The sequence below is a fragment of the Diadema antillarum genome, unplaced genomic scaffold, assembly GCF_040938485.1.
Source record: "Diadema antillarum isolate AM-2024a unplaced genomic scaffold, OU_Dant_1.0 seq00000386_RagTag, whole genome shotgun sequence".
Taxonomy (NCBI): Eukaryota; Metazoa; Echinodermata; class Echinoidea; order Diadematoida; family Diadematidae; genus Diadema; species Diadema antillarum.
The window spans coordinates 1,799,331-1,819,162 of NW_027271384.1; the positions used below are offsets into that span (position 1 = coordinate 1,799,331).

Consider the following 19,832-nt stretch of genomic DNA (forward strand, 5'->3'; position numbering starts at 1 on the left):
GAGAATATCAAAGTACTGATTCTAAGCGTAGATTTCATCAGCCGTCTAGAGCACATCTCTACTGTGCTGCAGTGATGTGCTGGTGTCGCCAGTGTCCGCAAGGGGTCTGTGGATGAGACGAGCAGTCGCGAGAATGCAGCCTGGTGTGAGGAACGGTAGTCCTCACCTGGCGGTGACCCCCAAACGTCCAGGGTTGAGTCAGTTGGGTGAATCAGGGAGGTATGACACAGGGCCTGGCTGGGAGATGGGGGCTCTGTTTGTTTTGTAACTGTCGCTGTGTAAGCATGCCCCTGCAGACGGCGAATGTGGAAGGGAAACATGAGAGATGATGTGTCGGGGGGCTGGTTAGAAATTCTATTTGGCAGGGTAACGAGACGCGGCCACTCGCGCTAATAAGCGTGCCAAGAATATATGCCGTGGGTGTATTACATGACTGGAATGCATATTGGGGATGGCTTTGCACAAAGCAAATGGGCTCATTCGGTTCAGTGGCCATGTTGCTATTTATGCATTGGTGCATATGTGATATGCTGCATATAAGAAAGTCAGAGGAGAACCGAATTCAAAATTTGCGATAGTCTCATACAATAATTTAACAATTTTGATTTGACTTGCAATATAGTCCTATCAGCGATGCAAATGATTTTGGGGGGATGGAGGGGAGGGGCATACTTTACATATGTATTCACATCCATTAAATTGACTGTAGTGTTATAGTATCTGCAAGTGTAGTAAAGAATGCAGAGACTCCAACTCTCCCGTTTTCGACGGGAGATCTCCCACCGAAAACCCATTTTTGCAAAATCTCCCGTTCTCCCGTTTGAGATTTAATTTCTCCCGCCCTGGCTCTGTGTCTCCCGTTCGAAAGGATTTCTTACTTATTGCTATTGTATGTTTTTGCAAAAAATAAGCCTTATATAGCACCAGAGAGCATCTAGAACCCTGGGAACTTCGCGCTTCGCACACATCAACTTGGAGTCTCCCGTTTGCTAGGGGTTTCAGGCGGGAGAATCTCCAGATCAGAAGGTGCTTGGGGTTGGAGTCTCTGAGAATGTCAAGTAAGACTTGATCGCAGGCTAGACAGTCCTCCTTTGTCGTGGGAAATTGAAGCAATTCTTGTATCAGCGAGTCATCTAAAATAGCGTCACATGGACTTGTAGCAGTAACTACTGTACCATTGTTTAGAAGAAAGTTCTAGTTTTTAATCTTTTTGAATTACAGTACTTCATAGTAGCTTTACCCCTCTCAAGATTTTTTACCATAGGAAGTACAGAAGTGTATCAAGTGCCTGTTCTATTAATACATTTGTAGATCCTATTAGAAAAAAAAAAGTTATTGGAGTAGAATGTGATTGCTACTCGCAGCAAAGAGAATTCCATCATGTCACATGATCAAGATATGAAATATATGGTGCCTGCATGACACCATGTAATGATGATCTCATTACAACCTCTTTCCCCAGATGTTACTCAAAGTTCTACTTGTGTGCAGTTCAAGATAGTGTGAATGATTTGGGTTTTCCAAAGCTGTTAAAATCACAAATTTGTACTGGGTTTGTTTGAAGAGGGATAGTGCATCAGAGTCAAAAAATCTTTGTAGAATGTTTCACTTTTGCTTTCATACATAAGTAGACATAAGGACAGAGCAGCATGTGAAGCAACAACAACAACAGAAAAAAAAGTGCATAGCAATTTCTGTAGAGTAATGCCTGTTGAAAAAAAAAAATAAACAAACCAAAAGAAAAACAACAGAAGACCCAAACACTTGAATGCTACTTCTGTGTTGTTTTGTTGCTGTAAACTTGTCCAAAACAACCTCTCAGGGTCAGAATGCAGGATTGATACTGGCAGTGCAATGTGCAGGGCAGGATGCTGCTTATAAAAGTTATAGGTCGGGCAAGGAGCGCAGTACTTGAAAAGGGAAATCCCCTCTCAGTGAGCAATATACATGTTCTCTGCCCATACAGGGGGGGGGGGGGGGGGGGGGATTCTTGTCAGTGACTATTCATGTGCACACTGTGTAAGACTATAATGATTATTCAAGAGGTACACTTAGGCCTACACTGTACGCTGAGCAGGAATTTACTGCACATCCCAATGTCATGGGAGTTAGGATGAGTTTAGACTCTGTAGAGTGGATGGGTAGGGGACATGTAGTCATCCTTGTCATATTGTACATTGTACGTGTCAGGTAAATGGTATGCTCTGATGTAATTGTAAGTATATGTAGGTAATATACACTCACTCTGATGACAGCATTGTGATTCATCGAAGCGCATATGTGTCATACAAAGTCTGGAATATACACTTAAAAGACCATGCTTTTCAGACATGTCAGCTTCTCATTTAAGCCAGTAAGTTTGGTCAAGTTCAACTCGCTGGCTCAAGCAGGCAAGAGCTTTTGTGAAGTTCTGTAAAACCGTAAAATCGTACATAAAGTGTAACAGTTGTGTACCATTACCACTGTACAAGTACATTCTCTGCTGATAGATGCATCATAAGAGTCACACAAAAAATAATCTGCTAGACCCTGCATTCCATGAAATCTGTTCATGTGCCGTTGAACGTCCAGATTTTTTGGGGGTTTTTTTTGCACAAAAGAACACACTAGCCTGATATTTTGCTTTTAAGATATATTTAGAAAATGTAATAGAAGCGACATTAGAATTCCATGTAATCCTGAACTGAGTATTAGAGTTTGTGTACCATGTTTTTGTATTCGTCTTTTTTAGTGTGTGTGTGTGTGTGTGTGTGTGTGTGTGTGTGTGTGTTTGTGTTTTAGTTTTAGTGTCAATAGTATTGTCAGCAGCATGTTATTCAGTGGGAATACCAAACTCACTTTCATGGAAGCTTTGCTGCAGATTTTCGTAACCATGTTACTGTTGAACCATACCCATGAAAAAAAAAACACATAATATTACTTTCTCCTTGTGTAGATGCTAGAAGGGAAATCAGAACATTGTAACCAAGTATAGTGGGCATTTCTGGACTGGGTACATAAAGCTACACATGTACAATGGCAACTTAAATCCTGGCTTTACGAACATCACTTTTCTACTTAGATAACAAAGGCATACATGTCTGACCAGGCTACCGATGTTCTTCATTGTCATTGACATGTACATTGTACTGTAAATAAGTGTGTTTCGAGGTCTTTTTTGGACAACAGCCAGTGTATGCTTCCCTGGATGGTTATACAACATTGTTATTTTCCACTTTTTTATTCCTCCTTTCTCACTTTCTCACCCCCACCCCCTTCCTATTTCTTTAAAAAGGATAACATGTTAGCAGTCAGTTGTTTACTTCCCTTGAAATGCCAGACTTACATGTAGAAACACAGTTTATGTTTTGTTAAGCTGGTAACTTCTATGTAACATTATAATGTTCCAGAGTTTACCTCGTGAACATACGTAGTGGTGTTTTGATAGATTACAGTTGCCTTGTGTAGACATTCTGTAGACAGTCAAAATGTAAAATGATGATTACCAGCTGTGAGGATGAATGTGCCATATTGTACAGTGTACCTTACCATGAGCACTGATTCTTATGTGACGTCCATCATATGTTTTGAAGGTAAACAATTACATAATAGCTATTTAATTCTTGCCTTTCTTTATTGAGGATTTATAAGCTCTCAATCACTGAATTTGATAAGAGGATCAATGTACATGCTGGTTCCATAAATAAGGTGTGCTTGTACACTGCAACTTCAGTCAAATTTTTAATGAACGGTGCATATAAATCAGCATTTTGGCCTGGAAGCAACAGTGGAGCAGTTGTCATATGATCATTCAAGTTTGTGGGAGACCATATCCGGTGTTTTGTCATACTGTCGGATATGTGATATGGCCCAGCCATTGCCACAGATATCAGATACATTTTTCCAGGCCTCAAAGAGAAGAACCTTCCCCACAAATACAGTATATACATGTAAATATTGTCATATTGTTACTGAATTGTTCCCTGTTGTTGCCTGAAAGATGTGTGCCCCGCAGTGCACATTTATACATTCAAGCAAAGCCACAGGACACAGTGTCTGCTTCTATTGTCGTGTTTCAGGAAGTTTGTATGACATGATCCAAATCAGAAGCAGACAGTTTGCTGCAGTGTTTGCAGTTTTCATGAACTTGCACTGTGCCAGCACAATCCCCCCCCCCCCCCCCCACACACACACACACACACAGAGCTATCAGTGTGTATTGCTGTAGAAATAAGTGCTCAGACAGGGTATGGTTACAACAGAGGATTTTCAAAGTGTAAATGTGCAGGACATTATCCAAACATAATGACATTGAATCCACCTTTTCACAGTGGGTAATCCTGATGAATGATAGGGAGTTGTGAATACATTACCTGTGGGCTGTTACTGAGCAGGGGCGGGTATAAGTCACTGTAAGAGAAGTACAGTTGTTTCTTGTAATGAATTCTTTAATAGATACACAAATGAGTATATACTGTACACTGTATAAATGAAGACAACATGAATACAAAATTTAACTTTGTTTTTAAGCGGGCCAAATTAAAGTGTAAGAGAATTGCGATAAATGTACACTGTGCAATGTATGCTTTCATAATCCATGTTATCGTGCTGAATTCACTAGCTCACTTTCCTTATCACTTAAAGGGTGTGTACAGTTCTGGCTGAGGTAAGGATTTAGCTTTTTACGTTTTGCGAGATATTCAGAAACCACTCTGAGATGTCAAAGAGCATGCAATTCTAAGTGGTATCAAAAGTTTATTTGATGAAAATGGGTTTTGAAATGGGTGAGATATCCAAAAACAAGGTGAAATAAAGAGATCCTGATAAAAGGCGTGGCCTGTCGCCTTTTATTATTATCACTTTTTTTGGATATCTCAGCCATTTGAAAACCAATTTTCATCAAATAAATGTTAAATCCTTCTTAAAATTACATGCTCTCATATTTCATAAGAGGTTTCTCATTATCTCACTTAGGAATGTTCAAAACATGAATCCCCACTTCAACCAGTACTGTACAGTCCCTTTAAGGGTGGTATAGATTTGGTTGAGATGGGAATTCAGATTTTAACTTTAATGCAAGATGATTAGAAACCACATATGAAATATTAAAGAGAGCATACAATTCTAGGAGGAATTCAAAGTTTATATGATAAAAATAGGTCTTGAAATGCTGAGGTATCAAAAAACAAAGTAAAATTAAGTACTGTAAAACGAGAAATGTTCGCGTGCATTTTAATTTCGCGAATTTCGCGAGCGCCAAGATTCGCGAAATTAAAATGCACGCGAAATTTCTTATCTACATTATATGCATTGAACGCAAGAGGCAATTCGCGAAAATTTCTTGCCGCGAAAAAGGCCGTGGGCTCCAATTCGCGAAAATTTCGTGCCGCGAATATATCATGTTTTACAGTAGTCCCAGTAAAAGGTGGGTCCCACCTTTTATTAGGACCTCCTTGTTGTTGCATATCTTTGCCATTTCAAAAACAATTTTCATCAAATAAACTTTGAATTCCTCTTAGAATTGTGTGCTCTTTCATATTTCAGAAGTAGTTTCTGATTATGTCCACCAAAAGCTGGAAATCTGAATCCTCATCTCAACCAAAACTACCATCTCTTCAAGCTGAGATTTCCTGACACTTACAGCCTGAAAATAACGATTACATGAGCCTTCTCCTTCCCTCTCGGTCCTCATTATGTCACACTTGCCTGAAAGTGGAACATTTGCATTGTTGCACCCAAGTTAGTTGTAGCTTACAGATTAGCCAAGTTTTTGTGGGGGGGAATAAAGAATGGAAATATAGGGATGTTTTGCCAAGTGCCAGGAACACACAAAAGATTTACAATGTACATTGTATGTTGCACTTTGGGGGAAATCAGAGTGCAGAGGAAGTGTAGAACGGACATTTTGAACATGCATACGATAACACTTTTCTGTGAAGGTAAATATTTGCAAAATGAGGCACACTGTAAGTTCATGTGGATTTTGTCAGATCCTGTGATCACTGCACTTTGGCTTGTAATCACCTGGTAAACTTCACTCCCAGCAGTGAAGAAGATGATTAGACATTCTTTCTTTGTATATAGTTGTAGTGGCTTTAAGGACATACAGATGTAGCTGTGAATTTGACCATAGTTGTTAAAGTATGGCTACACTTGTAGCCTTTGCACAACCATACCAAACACTCACTACCGATCAATATTTCCTTGTCTTCAGTGTTAACTTGTATTTCAAGGGATTATGTATTGTGTTAAGTAAGCAAGGTGCTACAAACCAACTTGCCCACTTGCCCTTGGTTCAAGGAACATCAGGGCAAGTGGAAGAAACTTTTTTTATATGCTGTCACCTGTTCTACAGCTTATGCCGTTAAACTACTCTATCATTCTTGTTCATGATTATTTCCGGATACATGTTAAGGGGGTTAATACTTAAAATCATTCTGTAAACTACTATAGGTTTATTTTCTACACTAATGTACAATTGTACTGGATGTCTCATTAATGAATGGTTGTGTGGTTTTGAAGGTCATGATTTGGATGTATCTATATCATGTAAGTTCTGATCTTGTAAAGCCCATGAGTATCCATGTCATGTTACACGAAGCAAAGAATCCTCATCAGAGAACCCCGATTCAATCACACTACACATACTGACATTGTATATTGTACCTTATGCACTTGTTTCTTTGTGTGTTTTCCTCTTTGTACAGGTGCGAGAGTTGACCAACAGATCAGAGCATGAGGTGATGGTGGCGCTTCACGACAGTAACTACGACACAGAACAGGCCATCATTCTATTGCTGGAGAGTGAGGAGGGCAGTCGGGTCAGTACGAAGTTTCCATGGAAACCAGTTATATGCGATAGTGAGAATTACAAAAGCACACTCATTAGTCTCATATGCATATCTGTGGCTGTACAGACTTCAGATAATCTCTGTCCTTGTATGCTTGTATACGAGTTCACTGTGTACGGTCCTAAAAGAATCTTGATTTGTTTTTACCCCACCCACCTCACTAAAAAAAAGGGGGGAAAAAGATGAATGAAATGAAGCCTACAAGTAAAATCTTGGGTATTTACAATGATTGTAGTGTAGTGAAGACTAGATCAGATGAAAAATGGCTTATTGCGCATGAGTTGATATTTGATGCAGTTTTGCAAGAAATGTGATTTGAGTCTGACTTTGCACATCACAGAAGGATGAATGGGAGACGATCAGCAGCAAAAAGAACAAGGGTCGTAACACGGCGCCATCTGCACGCAATTCAGACTTCAGCAACAACCACGACAAAGACCACAAGGGGGACGACGACCGCCGGGAGAGGGGCGGGCGGGGCCGCAACCGGGACGGTCGGGATAACAGGGACGGGAACGACAAGGGCGGTGACAGAGAGGGCAGTTTTGGTCGCGGACGGGGGCGAGGAGGGAGGGGCAACCTGCCGCCTAGAATGACCAGAGGTGAGTGGAAGTGACTTGTTAATCGCTGTGGCATAAAAAAGTATTTGTCATTGCAACTGATTGACAAATTGCCCTACATCGACGCAAATAAGCACTGAATTGGTCAGTGTTATAGTAGTAGCCATGATAAAAATCATGGGCATACGTACTCCAGCAGGATTTGAACCTACGACCTCCTGATCTCCGGACAGGCGTCATCTCCACTAGACCGTCGAGCTTTCCCCCGACAGCAAGTGTTGGTTCTAATCCTTATAGCATGCTGCGGGTACTGCGTAATTATTCAAATTCATGAAATTCCTCCGTCGAGATGTTTTTTTTTTTTCATTTCAACTGATTGACAAATAACCCTACATCGATGTCGAAGTAGGGCAATTTGTCAATCAGTTGCAATGAAAAAAACATCTCAACGGAAGAATTTCATGAATTTGAAAAAAAGTATTTGTCATTGATTGACTGTATTTTGTGTAGTATGTTATGTGTTGCCCTTTATTTCTGTACCAGAAACATCCTCGCTGCTGTCCATTTTTCTCCCTTTATTTCTTCATTAGCTCTTTGGGCACAGATGCAGGAGTCTGTGTGTTTTGGGTCATACCCTCATTGGGCAATCTGCCCAACGTGTTCATTTATAGAAGTGTTCATTTATAGGATAAGTCAAGAATTATTAAAGAGTCCATCAAATTTGTTTGCATGCGTGCCAAACCTCATAAGATTGGTATGGTGCATGCATCAAAAAACTAGCTTCTACTTGCCATTGTGTCAATATAAGTAGAACATAGTCCCAAGTGAATTGTGACATGACATAGTGGCATAACTGGTGGGAGAGCAGTTTTACCTTACATTATTTTTATCCATCTTAGTCAAGGATATAGGAAATGACTTTCAATGACATTGCATTTTAACCGAAAGTGAAGGTTTTCGTGCTTGGTATTCATATGACCAAAGATGTAGAGAGAGGATTTTTAAAAAGATTGCCTTCTCTTATTTCTCCCCCTCTCTCTCTCCTTTCCATTGCATAGTGTAGAATATCCTCGTAGAAAAACAAACAACTCCAGTCTCATTTTTTGTGTGACATTTAGCAGGATGTTCATGTTCTGCTTGTCATCCAATACTCTGGCTTAAGTAGTGAGAGACAGTCTCACAGTGTATATTACTGCTGATGGGCTTTCAATGACAATACCAAAATAGACGAGCCCTGGTAACTGGTTTCCGGTGGTGGTAGCCAATGGCACATTCTCTTGTAGCATGTTGTAGACCACAACAAAACATGTTTGATTGACTCAGTGACAACGGCTTTGAACTTGTTGTCCCCTCTGTTGTGGTTGTTAGGGTCTTGTCTTTTCAGATTGATTAACTCTTCATGTGCCACATTCGCACGCCCAACTCAGTCGACGGCATGCCAACTTCGCATATTCTGCTCAAACGCACAAACCCGCCCAAACCGATCGATAAATCGCCAAATGTCACAATACAATGAAAGCGTTTCTCGCGATTCATTCCTCCCACATATAGCTTACATATTATGTGGGGATTTTCCAGAAAGCGGTGTTCCCTACTGGATTTGCATGCAAATTCTAAGTTTCCGTTACTGTTTTCCGTTCAAAAGTCATGCCTTTACAGTAATGTAGCTATTGGTCATTTGAAAGAAAAGCAATCATAGAGATGACATACAATTTACACCAAAGCAAAGCTTCACATTTTCTCTAAAACTTATCTCACTACATTTTCAGCCTAACAGAAATCTATAAAAGTAACATAGATTAAAAAAAAAAAAACAATATTTTCTCAAAGCATGACTACGTTGGTGTACTCAGAATAATGTGGCACTCAGGGGGTTTCTACCACGGCACATAAAGAGTTAAACACAGCTTTCTTCTCATGTTTGTCCCAGGTGATGTTGAGTGCTAATGAATGTGTTGGAGACAGAACAACTCTGGTGTGCTATTTGAGTATATGTCTGCAGACCAATGTTGGAGGCGTGTGTACTGCGGGATTGTACCTTTGGGTTTCACACTGTCACATACGGGACTTGCCAATCAATGTTGTACTGCAGCGCAAGACCTGTGTATAATGCACATTGTGTTTGAGTTTTTGCCTATAGCCAAGATAAACGGGGCTTCTGGAGAATTGTCACAAGGATGGATCACAATGTCAAATCCATCAAAACTAGAACTTTTCCCCTGTCTAATCACTCTTGGTGTTTAAATGCAGAGCAATGACCTACTGGTCACTTTGATCTACAATTGCTTTTTTCTTTTCTAGCCAGTCTAGTTGAGCATGCTGGGGATTTACAACTGCCTATACTAGTAGATTGTTCTTTCATTTCAACATGTTTGTTACATGGCTCTACATAGTAATAGCTTTGTAAAAAGGAAAAATAACCCCAAAACTAACAATAGTCGGAAAGCTATACTAGTCTGTTGTTGCTGTGATACAAATACTAGGTGCAACATACGTGACGACAGATTTCTTTGTTTGCTAATGTCCCCAATTATTCAGCCCAATTGTTTTTCATGACATGCATTGTGCCGAGTTACAAATCTACAGAAATATGCCAACTACCAAGTGGCATTAAGGTTGCGGACTCTGTAATGAGATCTGGAATGTGTTGCAGAAATGTTTGAGCAACATAGCACCGACATTCCTCGGAACAATTATCATAGATATAAAATGCACTGTGAGGGATGATGAAAATGAAGCCTTCTCAGCTCAGCTGTATCACCCGGAAAATCATCTCGACCAGGAGTCTAGCATTCTTGGGATAAGCTTTGTGCATTAGATTATGGTATGCCCACAATGATAAACTACGGATATTGTCAGTGCTATCGTATAGGAAAATATTTGATGTGTGTGTGTGTTTTTTTTTAATTTCGTTCAGGGCGAGGGCGAGACAGGGACGGTGAACATGATCGTGATCGCAACAGTCGCAACGAGTCTGGCAGGGGGCGTGGCCGTCGCAATGCAGGTATGTGGGCTTTCACCGTCATGCCGTATTACTGAAGAAACCAACAATGTGAATAGAGTTTTTTTCTTTCTTCCATAGGAAATTATTTGCATAAAGTATACCTTTTAAAGATTATGTTGAAAGTATGCAGTCAGGAGTATATGAGTGGAGGTGAATATTTTGTTGATTCATTTTGGACATAGAAATTTTGTCAAAAAACCCCAAACTTTTTAGAAACCAAGGGGAAAAGAAATGAAATGGCATTAATTGAAAGTGGGGTTTGCTGCAATCCAGTCAATCTCATGTCAGTTAATCCTGTAATAATCTGAAATCTTGCCTTATTATACCCCCGCCAAACGAAGTTTGAAGGGGGTATATAGGAATCAGCGGACGGTCGGGCGGTCGGGCGGGCGGTTGGTCGGTCGGGCGGTCGGGCGGTCGGGCGGTCGGTCCGTTGCAAATCTTGCGTCGTGAACTACTTCCTCAGTTTTCAACCGATTCCCATAAAACTTGGCACAGATGTGTGCCTTGGGTTGTAGATGTGCAAGACGTATTTTTTGACAGTACCCAAAAGTACGTTGCCATGGTAACGGCATATTATGGGCAAAAATGGGTACAAATCTTGCGTCGCGAACTCCTCCCACAGTTTTTGATCAATTTTTATGAAATTAGGTACAGATGTTCATCTGAATATGTTAATGTGCAAGACACATATTTCTGCAGTGGCAAAAAGTGCGTTGCCATGGTAACGGCATGTTATTGGTAAAATATAGGGCAAAATGCTTCATGGCAAAACTGCTTCATCAGTGTTCTTCCAATTCTCATGGAATTCATATTGAATGTTTGTCTTAGGATATAGGTCAGCATGACACATTTCTTGACAGTGACAAAAAGTATGTTGCCATGGTAACAGCTCACATATTATGAGCCAAAATGATGGAAAATTTTGTGTTGCAAACTACTTCCTCAGTTTTTGCCCAATTTCCATGAAACTTGGTACAGATGTGTGCCTTTGGTTGTAGATGTGCAAGACGCATTTTTCAACAGTACCCGAAAGTACGTTGCCATGGTAACGGCATATTAATGGCAGAAGATCAAGGAAAGATCTTGCGGATTTAACTACTTCCTCAGTTTTTTGACCAAAGCTTATGAAATGTTGTTTTGACCAAAGCTTATGAAATGTTGTTTGGCGGGGGTATAACCAGTCGCTGTAGCGACATTTCTAGTTTATGCTGTAGATGTTTTAGTTTGCCCTTCACATTTAAAAATTTGGACACTAACAAATGCTCAGGCCAAATTCTCAGTAGTTCATATACAGTGTATTTCCCTACCTGTCTTATTTGAATCTTAAGCTGAATCTAGATCTATGGAAGCATCAGTAATGTGTTTACTACATTTATTTACAGAAATGAATGGTCCATCTCGACGATCAAATCGTGGAGGAGGTGGTGGTTCGCGGTCATTCACAAATTCTAAATTTGGGTAAGTTTGTGTAGCTTGTGTCTTGCCAAGTTGGCATCATTAGTATTTCTGGGACTTCATATGTCGTTCGTACCCTAACTTCATGCAAGTATTGTTTGGCCATAGTACCTGTCATTATTTTTAAGATACATTTGGTAAAGATCACTGTATGTAGCGTGCACAAGATTCTTCCCTTTAGAATATTTAGCAGGGCTTGCTGAAAGCCCTGATGGTGTCATTTTCATTTAATTTCTGTTCTGCAGACTGTATGTCATATGTCATTACATTTCTGTCTTTTGGTGGATGTCTGTCATTTGTTATTGGGTTTCTGTTGTATCCGCACTAAGTTTGCATGAAGCTGTTGTCATTCTTTTAATGTTTTGTAATGAATAAGAGAAATATGCTCAGATACAAAAAGGAAGTGGAGCAATCTTTATTTTCTCTTTGTCTCTATGTGTAGGAATTTCCAAGAGGAGGATGCATTCAAGTCGACAGATAACGTATGGAGAAATCCGCCAGAAACAGAATGTGAGTTTAACAGTATGGACAAGTAAGCTGATAAGATGTGCAAGAATGGATGAAGTGTCATTTATCAATAGCATTAATATGGCGCCAAACTTTGCATTTTCCTTATTGCAATGCGGATGCCTTTAGGCGCATCAAACTGACTTTTTGTTCAAATACCCACCAGTGAGATCTTTGAGGTAGACAACCTGCAGACGACACTTCCATGAAACTTTTGGAGGAGGTTCATCTGATGTGTAAATCTTTATCAGAAGCAAGTTTTCTACTAATTTCATGAGGCTTGCAAGGGGAAATGAAGATCTCTTCAGCGTGCTCACACATACTCGCTTCATGTTACAAATTCACCAATTTATGTAGTCAGCGCTCTGATGTTTTACTCCTTGCAGCATGGCAGAGTGTTTGATGCAAGTTAGAAGTGGAGAAAAAGTCATCCATAGTCCTTTGTCCCATCAGGGCCTGGTGTCATTTTACAGCAGAAGTCATTGTCTCATTCTCTTCTTGATTGACAATGCTTAAGTCTACTATGTATCCTATATTGGAGAACCAGAGTGGTTAACTTCATTACATCTGCCCTAAATCGGAAAACCAATGTTTTCAAATCCCGCCTCGAGACAAAGACATTAAAGGGTGTGTACAGTTCTGGTCGAGGTGAAGATTTAGCTTTTAACGTTTTGTGAGATATTCAGAAACCACTCTATGAGATGTCAAAGAGCATGCAATTCTAAGGGGTATTACAAGTTTATTCGATGAAAATCGGTTTTGAAATGGCTGAGATATCCAAAAACAAGGTGAAACAAAGATATACTAATAAAGTTGGGGCATGTCGCCTTTTATTATTAGCACTTTTTTTGATATCTCAGCCATTTGAAAACCAATTTTCATCAAATAAACGCTGAATCCTTCTTAAAATTACATGCTCTTTCATATTTCATAAGAGGCTTTTCATTATCTCACTTAGGAATGTTCAAAACATGAATCCCTACCTCAACCAGTACTGTACAGTCCCTTTAACTGTAATCTTGCACTATCCGTTATTGATCCATGGAGCAGTTATAGTAATTAAGAGATGTTCATAATTCTCCCACAGAAATAGACAATGTATGCAACCAAAGTAGACGTCATTGTAAAGTGGAGAATTCATTCCACCTCATGAAATACTAAGAATTAAAAGTGAACAATTGTGATAGAAATCTATAGTACCAAACCACAGATACGTGGTTTCTGATATATCAAAACAAGCCTTGTAAGATCATGAAAATTTTCTATTCTCACATGTGCAGCCTGGGACGATGCAGTTAACTCGAACACCCAGCCTGCCACTAAGACTGGTGACTGGGCCACAGAGGAATGGGGGACGGACGATTGGACGGGTGATGTGAGTTGACCCCAATGATCTCTTCCCTAACTCCCTAACTCTACTTCAGCAACTGGCAATATACTTACTTCAAGTGCAGGGGTTTCTCTGTTTTGTCACCTCCGCCAAGGGAGGAGGTTATGTTTTCATTACCGTTTGTTTGTTTGTCCGTGCGCCAAAGTTGTGACCGGATTTAGATGAAACTTGCAGGAAAGCTTGAAAATGACGCAAGGAACTGATGATTACATTTTGGTAGTGATCCGGAAATTTTTATGGATTTTATGAAGGATTTTCGATATTTTGGCAGGTAGGGTCATTGAACTTGGGAGTTCAAGCTGCGCATTTTTTAGGTTTTCATATGCGCACTAAAGTGCGTGCTCCAGTTCCTGCTGCCTAGGGGGAGGCACGCCGCACAGCTGAGGACTGATGACGTAACAAAAGGCTTCTATATTGGGAAATCGGGCGATTTTCAGCAGAAGTATGGGTGGAAATCACTGATCTCTATGGAAGAACAAGATCATTATGGAAAGTATTTTAGTAGCTGCATGGCGGAGGTCTGCGCTCTCAGAGTGCTTTTCTAGTTTTGTTTTGTTTTTGTCTATAGTGGCACTATGCTTTAGTTGTTGAAAATAAAATCATAGATCTGTATTTGACATGTCGGTCAGTGGGTAAAACGCTATCCCCAAATGATAATTGTGTAAGATTATGCCCATAAGGTGTTTGCTTGTCTTTGGATTCATGTCATTATGACTGGTTTAATGATAGCATCTTCAGAGGTTTTGTGCCCGGTTATGAGTTCTCAAAGATCAAATCTTACATTTCATCAGTACACATCAAGGCTAGATTGCAGAAAGCAACACAAAACAATACAGAACACATTTTTGCCTGTGTTAAACAAGTTCTTCAATTTTCCAACAGTGTTGTACACAGTCCTCCTTTCATGTTCGCAAGAGACTGGAAGTACGGCATTGTAAGTAGGGAAACACTTTTTTTATTGATGTGTTTTTTGATATATGTAATGTGCCTCTTTATAATTGTTATTTTATTCCCCCATCCCCCCATGTCAGCTGACGGAGAGTCAGGTTTTCACCCCTTCCTCCAATCCTGTGCCGCCCATGCCCCTGGATCCCATCACCAACAACCCACCCCAGATGCAAAACCCTGTAGGACAGCCCCCGTCAACTGGCCTCCCCAGCCAGGGGATGCCCCCTCCCCCGTCCCACTCCATGGACGTTCAATCTTCGTTAGGCACTGGCGGCGGGATGGGTGGCAGCAGCCCCATGGGTAACAGCGGCGGAATGGGCGTCGGCAGCGGTGCCGGCGGGATGAAGGCGGGAGGCAGCATAGGCCAACCCCCGGCCAATGCCGTGAGGCCGACCCCGCCCCCAGGGAACATTGGACAGCCGGGCGGGGGCATGATGCCGGGGATGGGTCAGCCCCAGGCCGGCATGGTGCAGCCGGGTGGCAGCATGGGGCAGCCAGCGCCTGGGATGAGTGTAGGAGGGAGCCTGAGCGGGGCAACCGTCATGGGACAGGGAGTCAGTACCACCATGCCTGACATGTCCAGAAGGTAGGGAAAAGAAACATTTTTAGATTTGACCAAGGAGTTTTAACTGTCATAGGTAGAAGAAAAATTCATGTTGTGTGGTATGCGCTCAGGTTTTCTGTCAGGACTGCATTTGTATGATATGTCAAAAGGTTATCATGGTCCAGCATCAATGAACCATTAACCTTTTCCCTGCAGAAAGTTTCTTCCAAAGGAAAATTGGTCTCTTTGCCCTGATACTGTATCGTAACATTTGCAGCCTGCCATGGATGAGTAACATAAAGTATGAAATTAGAACATGAATTCTTGTTCTCATTATGAAATGTTTGTGGACTAGACACTGTATAAGCTGTTACTTTCGTGTACAGATATTTTCGTGAATGAGGAGATCATAGACATTTTCACGAGTTGTTGTTTTCGCGAATTGGCACCGACGCTAACATTAATGCGCTATCACCCAAGGGCATTGAGACATATTCACGTGTTGTTAAATTCGCGATCCAACTGGGATTCGCAAAATTCGCGAAAATTAAACCCTTGCAAAAATAACAGCTTGTACAGCAGTTTGAGTGCTGTTGATTCATTGCTTGCTCACACCTTGGTCAAAACTTCCTATTTGACAGCATTGACTTGGCAGCGCTATTTGGCAAATCGGTGCAGCCCCCCACCACATCCCTGGGAGGTGTGAGTGACCAGTCCAGTGCCAGGGACAGTAGCAGCAGTGTGTTCAGCCAGTTCAGGGACCCCAAGGCCCCACCCAGCATGAACTCAATACCAGGCTCAGAACCACCAGGCAAGCCAGCACAGCAAGTCCAGGTGAGCTCGTCTACTATTGTATTATGATATTATGCAGGTTGTCAACCTCTTCCAAGAGTGCAAATTCTGTTTGTCTAGCTTATTTGTTCCACTATTTCTTTTTGTATTGGCTAACACATGATGTGTTGTAGCAGAAAGAAATTAAACAGGCAGTTGATGAACTTTTGTCTTTGGTTATTCTTGTCATTTGAAATTAAACATTTAGATGTTGGCAAACAAGAGTTGCACTGTTGGTATCACTGAACCCAGGAATGTTATACAGAGGATTAATCTATTACTGCATTATGTTTTCTGTCAAATAAAGCTTAAAGTAAGTGTCCATGTGTCACTATGAAGGCAGCTGAGAAGAAGTTGTCAAGTAGAGTGGGCTAGCTTTGTCAGAAAAGTCTTCCTCTTTAGGTAACATACTTGATGTCATTTTCATGCCTGTGACAACAGATGGGCATGGACCAGTCACAAGGTGGTAGCCAGATGCCAGTGACCACCAGGGCACCCACCCAGTCCAAGCCCGCCAGGAAGAAGCTGCCTCCACCTTCCACCAAGATCCCGGCCTCGGCCGTGGAGATGCCCAACTCGGCCCGCAGTCTGGGCACCCTCGACGTCCAGTTTGGCGCCATGGACATCGCCATGGACCCGGCCGTGTCGGACTTTGGGTTGTCGTCGAGCTCCATGCCTTCGTCCGTCTCGCTGTCATCGACCCTCTCCTCAACGGGAGGACTTGCCAACAGTGCTTTCAGGTGCAGAACATCATCCCCAGAAGCTGTGTATCGTATCCGCAGATCTTACATTTTAGGAGAAGGAGTTGGTTCTCAGGGGTGTCCTGAAAATTTTCTCCTCGGAATTCTGTTTGTGTTGTCTTTTCTTCTTCTCGGTATATACATTGTAATGCTGTTAGAAATCCCCTATGTGCTGTTGCCCACAGCTAGCAGAAGAAGTTTCCTTTCAGACCTATGTATTACCTGCTTCCGTTCTGAGACATCTTTTGCTTGCCTTTTATTGATAGTAACCTTCCTTTGTGAGGTATGAGAGGGCCTCAAGCACAAGTGGGCTTGTTGATGCTTGAAATGAGACAGCCCATGTCCTAGATTTTATAGAGGCCATTTTATAGTCTCGACTAAACAAAATGTAAAAACAAAAACATGATATAAAATATTAATGTCCCTTTTAAGTCTTGTAAGGTTGAGCACATACAAGACTGATGTAACAAGAATAGCTGTATAGTTCTAGTAACCATCAAAATATAAATGATGGGGGGGGGGGGATTTCAATGGAAGGTCCAGCAGCATTGTAAGTATGGGAATGTAAGTGACAATGTGATAAGATAATAAAGATAGTTCTGCTATATGTCTGTTCTGCGTGAATTTGGACAATTGAAATTTTGATTCTCACCAACTGTTCTCATACGGGCTGTTGTGCATTGATGACTCAATTCATGGTCGACTAAACAGAGCAGCTCTTGTGAGATTACAGTTGAGGAGTGATTCAATGTTCATGCTGTGGACTAGTGAGGCTTTAACTTTGCTTAGACATTTCCATTAGGCACAGAAGGTTATAAACCGTCCTATCACAGGTACATTTAAAAACTTGACGTACGTTGTAAAAAAGATTTACTTGTCTTCTGACTCAACAGTGTCAATTCATCTGGGACCAGTGCAAACCATATGCCGTATAGCAAGAGCAGTGAGCCTCCGTATGCTACGTCGACAGGCATGGCGCCAGGAGGTCTCACCAGTACAGTCAGCACGCCCTCTAGTGTCTCGCAGCAGTCATTGGACCAATCGCAGCAAAGAGCGCCGCAACACTATGGTCAGAGCACGCAACAGAAGCAGGTAGGTTCACGTTGCGACACAGCAATCTCTGATCATTTGCAGGCCTATGCTGGCCATTCGTCAGTAGAAGGCAAGAGACACTTTATGCTCTGATTTTAATTGTTACACAACCAATTGTATGAAGATGTCAAAAGTCATTGGTGCATACCCATGTTACTCCTGCCATTACATCAGTCAGCAACATTAAGATTACCTTGTCAAGTTTGTGACCATCAGCCTCCTGTTTGGCAGTGAAAAGGAAATTGGATTTGCATTCTTTTTTTATGTGTGTGTGGTTTTGCTTTATTTGTGGTTTTGCTTATGATTTCAATAAAAGCTATGATTTGTTTTCCAACAGCGTGCCTGGAGGAAAACTTGGGTTTATGGTCTGATGGTTTTGTTGTATTGTTGTATTTTATTTTCCAGATGACACCGGAACCAATCCCCCTACCAAACCAAAGTGACATCAAGACCAATACATACCTCAGCTCACAGAAACCCACTTCAGCACAGTCAATGGACAGTGAGTATATGCCCACCCGATTATGTTCTTCTTTGTTTTGAGTGCCATAGTTTCAGGGAAGGGGGAGGGGGAATGAACAACCTTCTGCTCTTCTTTGCAAGTTTATGTAATGTAATTAGCCCATGTGTGTATGTTTGGATGCTCCTGGCAACTAGTTTTGTCTTTGTGATAGTTACATTTTTAACAGAGGACCCATGGCACCTGTGAAGATTGGCATTACCAGATTTCTTCTGAGTATGGGTGCTCTTTTTATGCATTGAAATTCTTGTGAAGTTTTAGTTAAGATATCAAATATTCAAATTAAAGGGGTATGATGGTTAAATCAAAAAGATGAGTGTGTGAATGTGACAACAAGCATAAGGTCATTAGTCCTGCAGGAGAAACGAGAGGTTTGGAAGACAAAATGTAGCAAAGTATATATATACACACAATACAAATATCCTGGAATTCAAAGACAAACATGACAGACTGTAGGTTGAATATCAGAGTAATAGCAAACAGGAGGCACCCCAGCTCCATTATGACCAAAACTTTCATGTGTGAAATATTTTGCCATTCCCACTGTAAATAATTCCTAGCAACCCACCCCTTCCTCCTCCCTTCATACATCTGCCATGCAGACAAGGACAAGACAGCGTCGCAGCTCTCTCAACTAGCCAGCCTATCCTCCTCGTCCGGCTTTGGCCTCTCCACCAGCCAGTCACTAGGTGGCAGCAGACAGGTAAGGGAACACACACACACACACTCACACACGGAAAAAAAAGAAAATTAACCCAACCCAGTTTGAATGAGTTTGTTCTTCCCATGAATGTGAAGACCACCACTCTTTGCGTGCCAAGCTTGTGAGTAGACGTTGGTTTCATTTCACATGAGGGAGATCTTTTTTTGTCATTTGATGAGTCCGTAAAAGCACATGTTATTCAGTAAGCAGCGAAGAGTGGAGTCATCATCTGCATTTTATATGAAATAATTATTGCCATAAGTGGCCGTAGAAGTTACTGCTGCATGATTGTAGTCGTAGAAACCAGAAACAGCTTCAAAGTGTATTTGGGTCTGAGGGAGGAGAATAGATGCCTGTGCCAATTACATTTTTTTGTGTTATTGTGGAAGGTGCTGGTGCTTGCTCATCGGCCTCGTCCTTTACCAAGAATGTATGCAAGTCCAGCAGACCAAAGTGATGTAAATGAAGCTTAAACTTTCGTTCTACTGAATATGCAAAGTTTGATGATAATGGTGGAAACACTGATTGGTCTGCATCTTGTTCCTACGTCATCTTGTGAGGGCTTATTTCATTATTCGTCCTTGACCATGGAGTAGAAAGGGTCATTAGCATGTTACATATGTGGCTCCCTCAGTGGTGTAGAATGGAAAGTAATGCTAAACAGTGTTGTTGCAAAAGTTCTATTTGTGTTTATAAGGTAGAGAT

The 19,832-nt window shown here is 41.3% G+C and overlaps 1 protein-coding gene across 1 annotated transcript in view; it reads left to right on the top strand.

Moving 5' to 3' along the window:
• The window catches only part of LOC139731905 (uncharacterized), a 60,962-nt gene that overhangs the window by 20,270 nt on the left and 20,860 nt on the right, over window positions 1–19,832 (top strand). Inside the window, exons 4-15 of the mRNA XM_071642780.1 lie at window positions 6,687–6,800; window positions 7,171–7,432; window positions 10,308–10,394; window positions 11,780–11,855; window positions 12,295–12,362; window positions 13,640–13,734; window positions 14,781–15,283; window positions 15,883–16,075; window positions 16,514–16,812; window positions 17,706–17,904; window positions 18,310–18,406; window positions 19,027–19,127. Coding sequence (XP_071498881.1) covers window positions 6,687–6,800; window positions 7,171–7,432; window positions 10,308–10,394; window positions 11,780–11,855; window positions 12,295–12,362; window positions 13,640–13,734; window positions 14,781–15,283; window positions 15,883–16,075; window positions 16,514–16,812; window positions 17,706–17,904; window positions 18,310–18,406; window positions 19,027–19,127 — 2,094 coding nt within the window. The remainder of the gene's footprint in view (window positions 1–6,686; window positions 6,801–7,170; window positions 7,433–10,307; window positions 10,395–11,779; window positions 11,856–12,294; window positions 12,363–13,639; window positions 13,735–14,780; window positions 15,284–15,882; window positions 16,076–16,513; window positions 16,813–17,705; window positions 17,905–18,309; window positions 18,407–19,026; window positions 19,128–19,832) is intronic.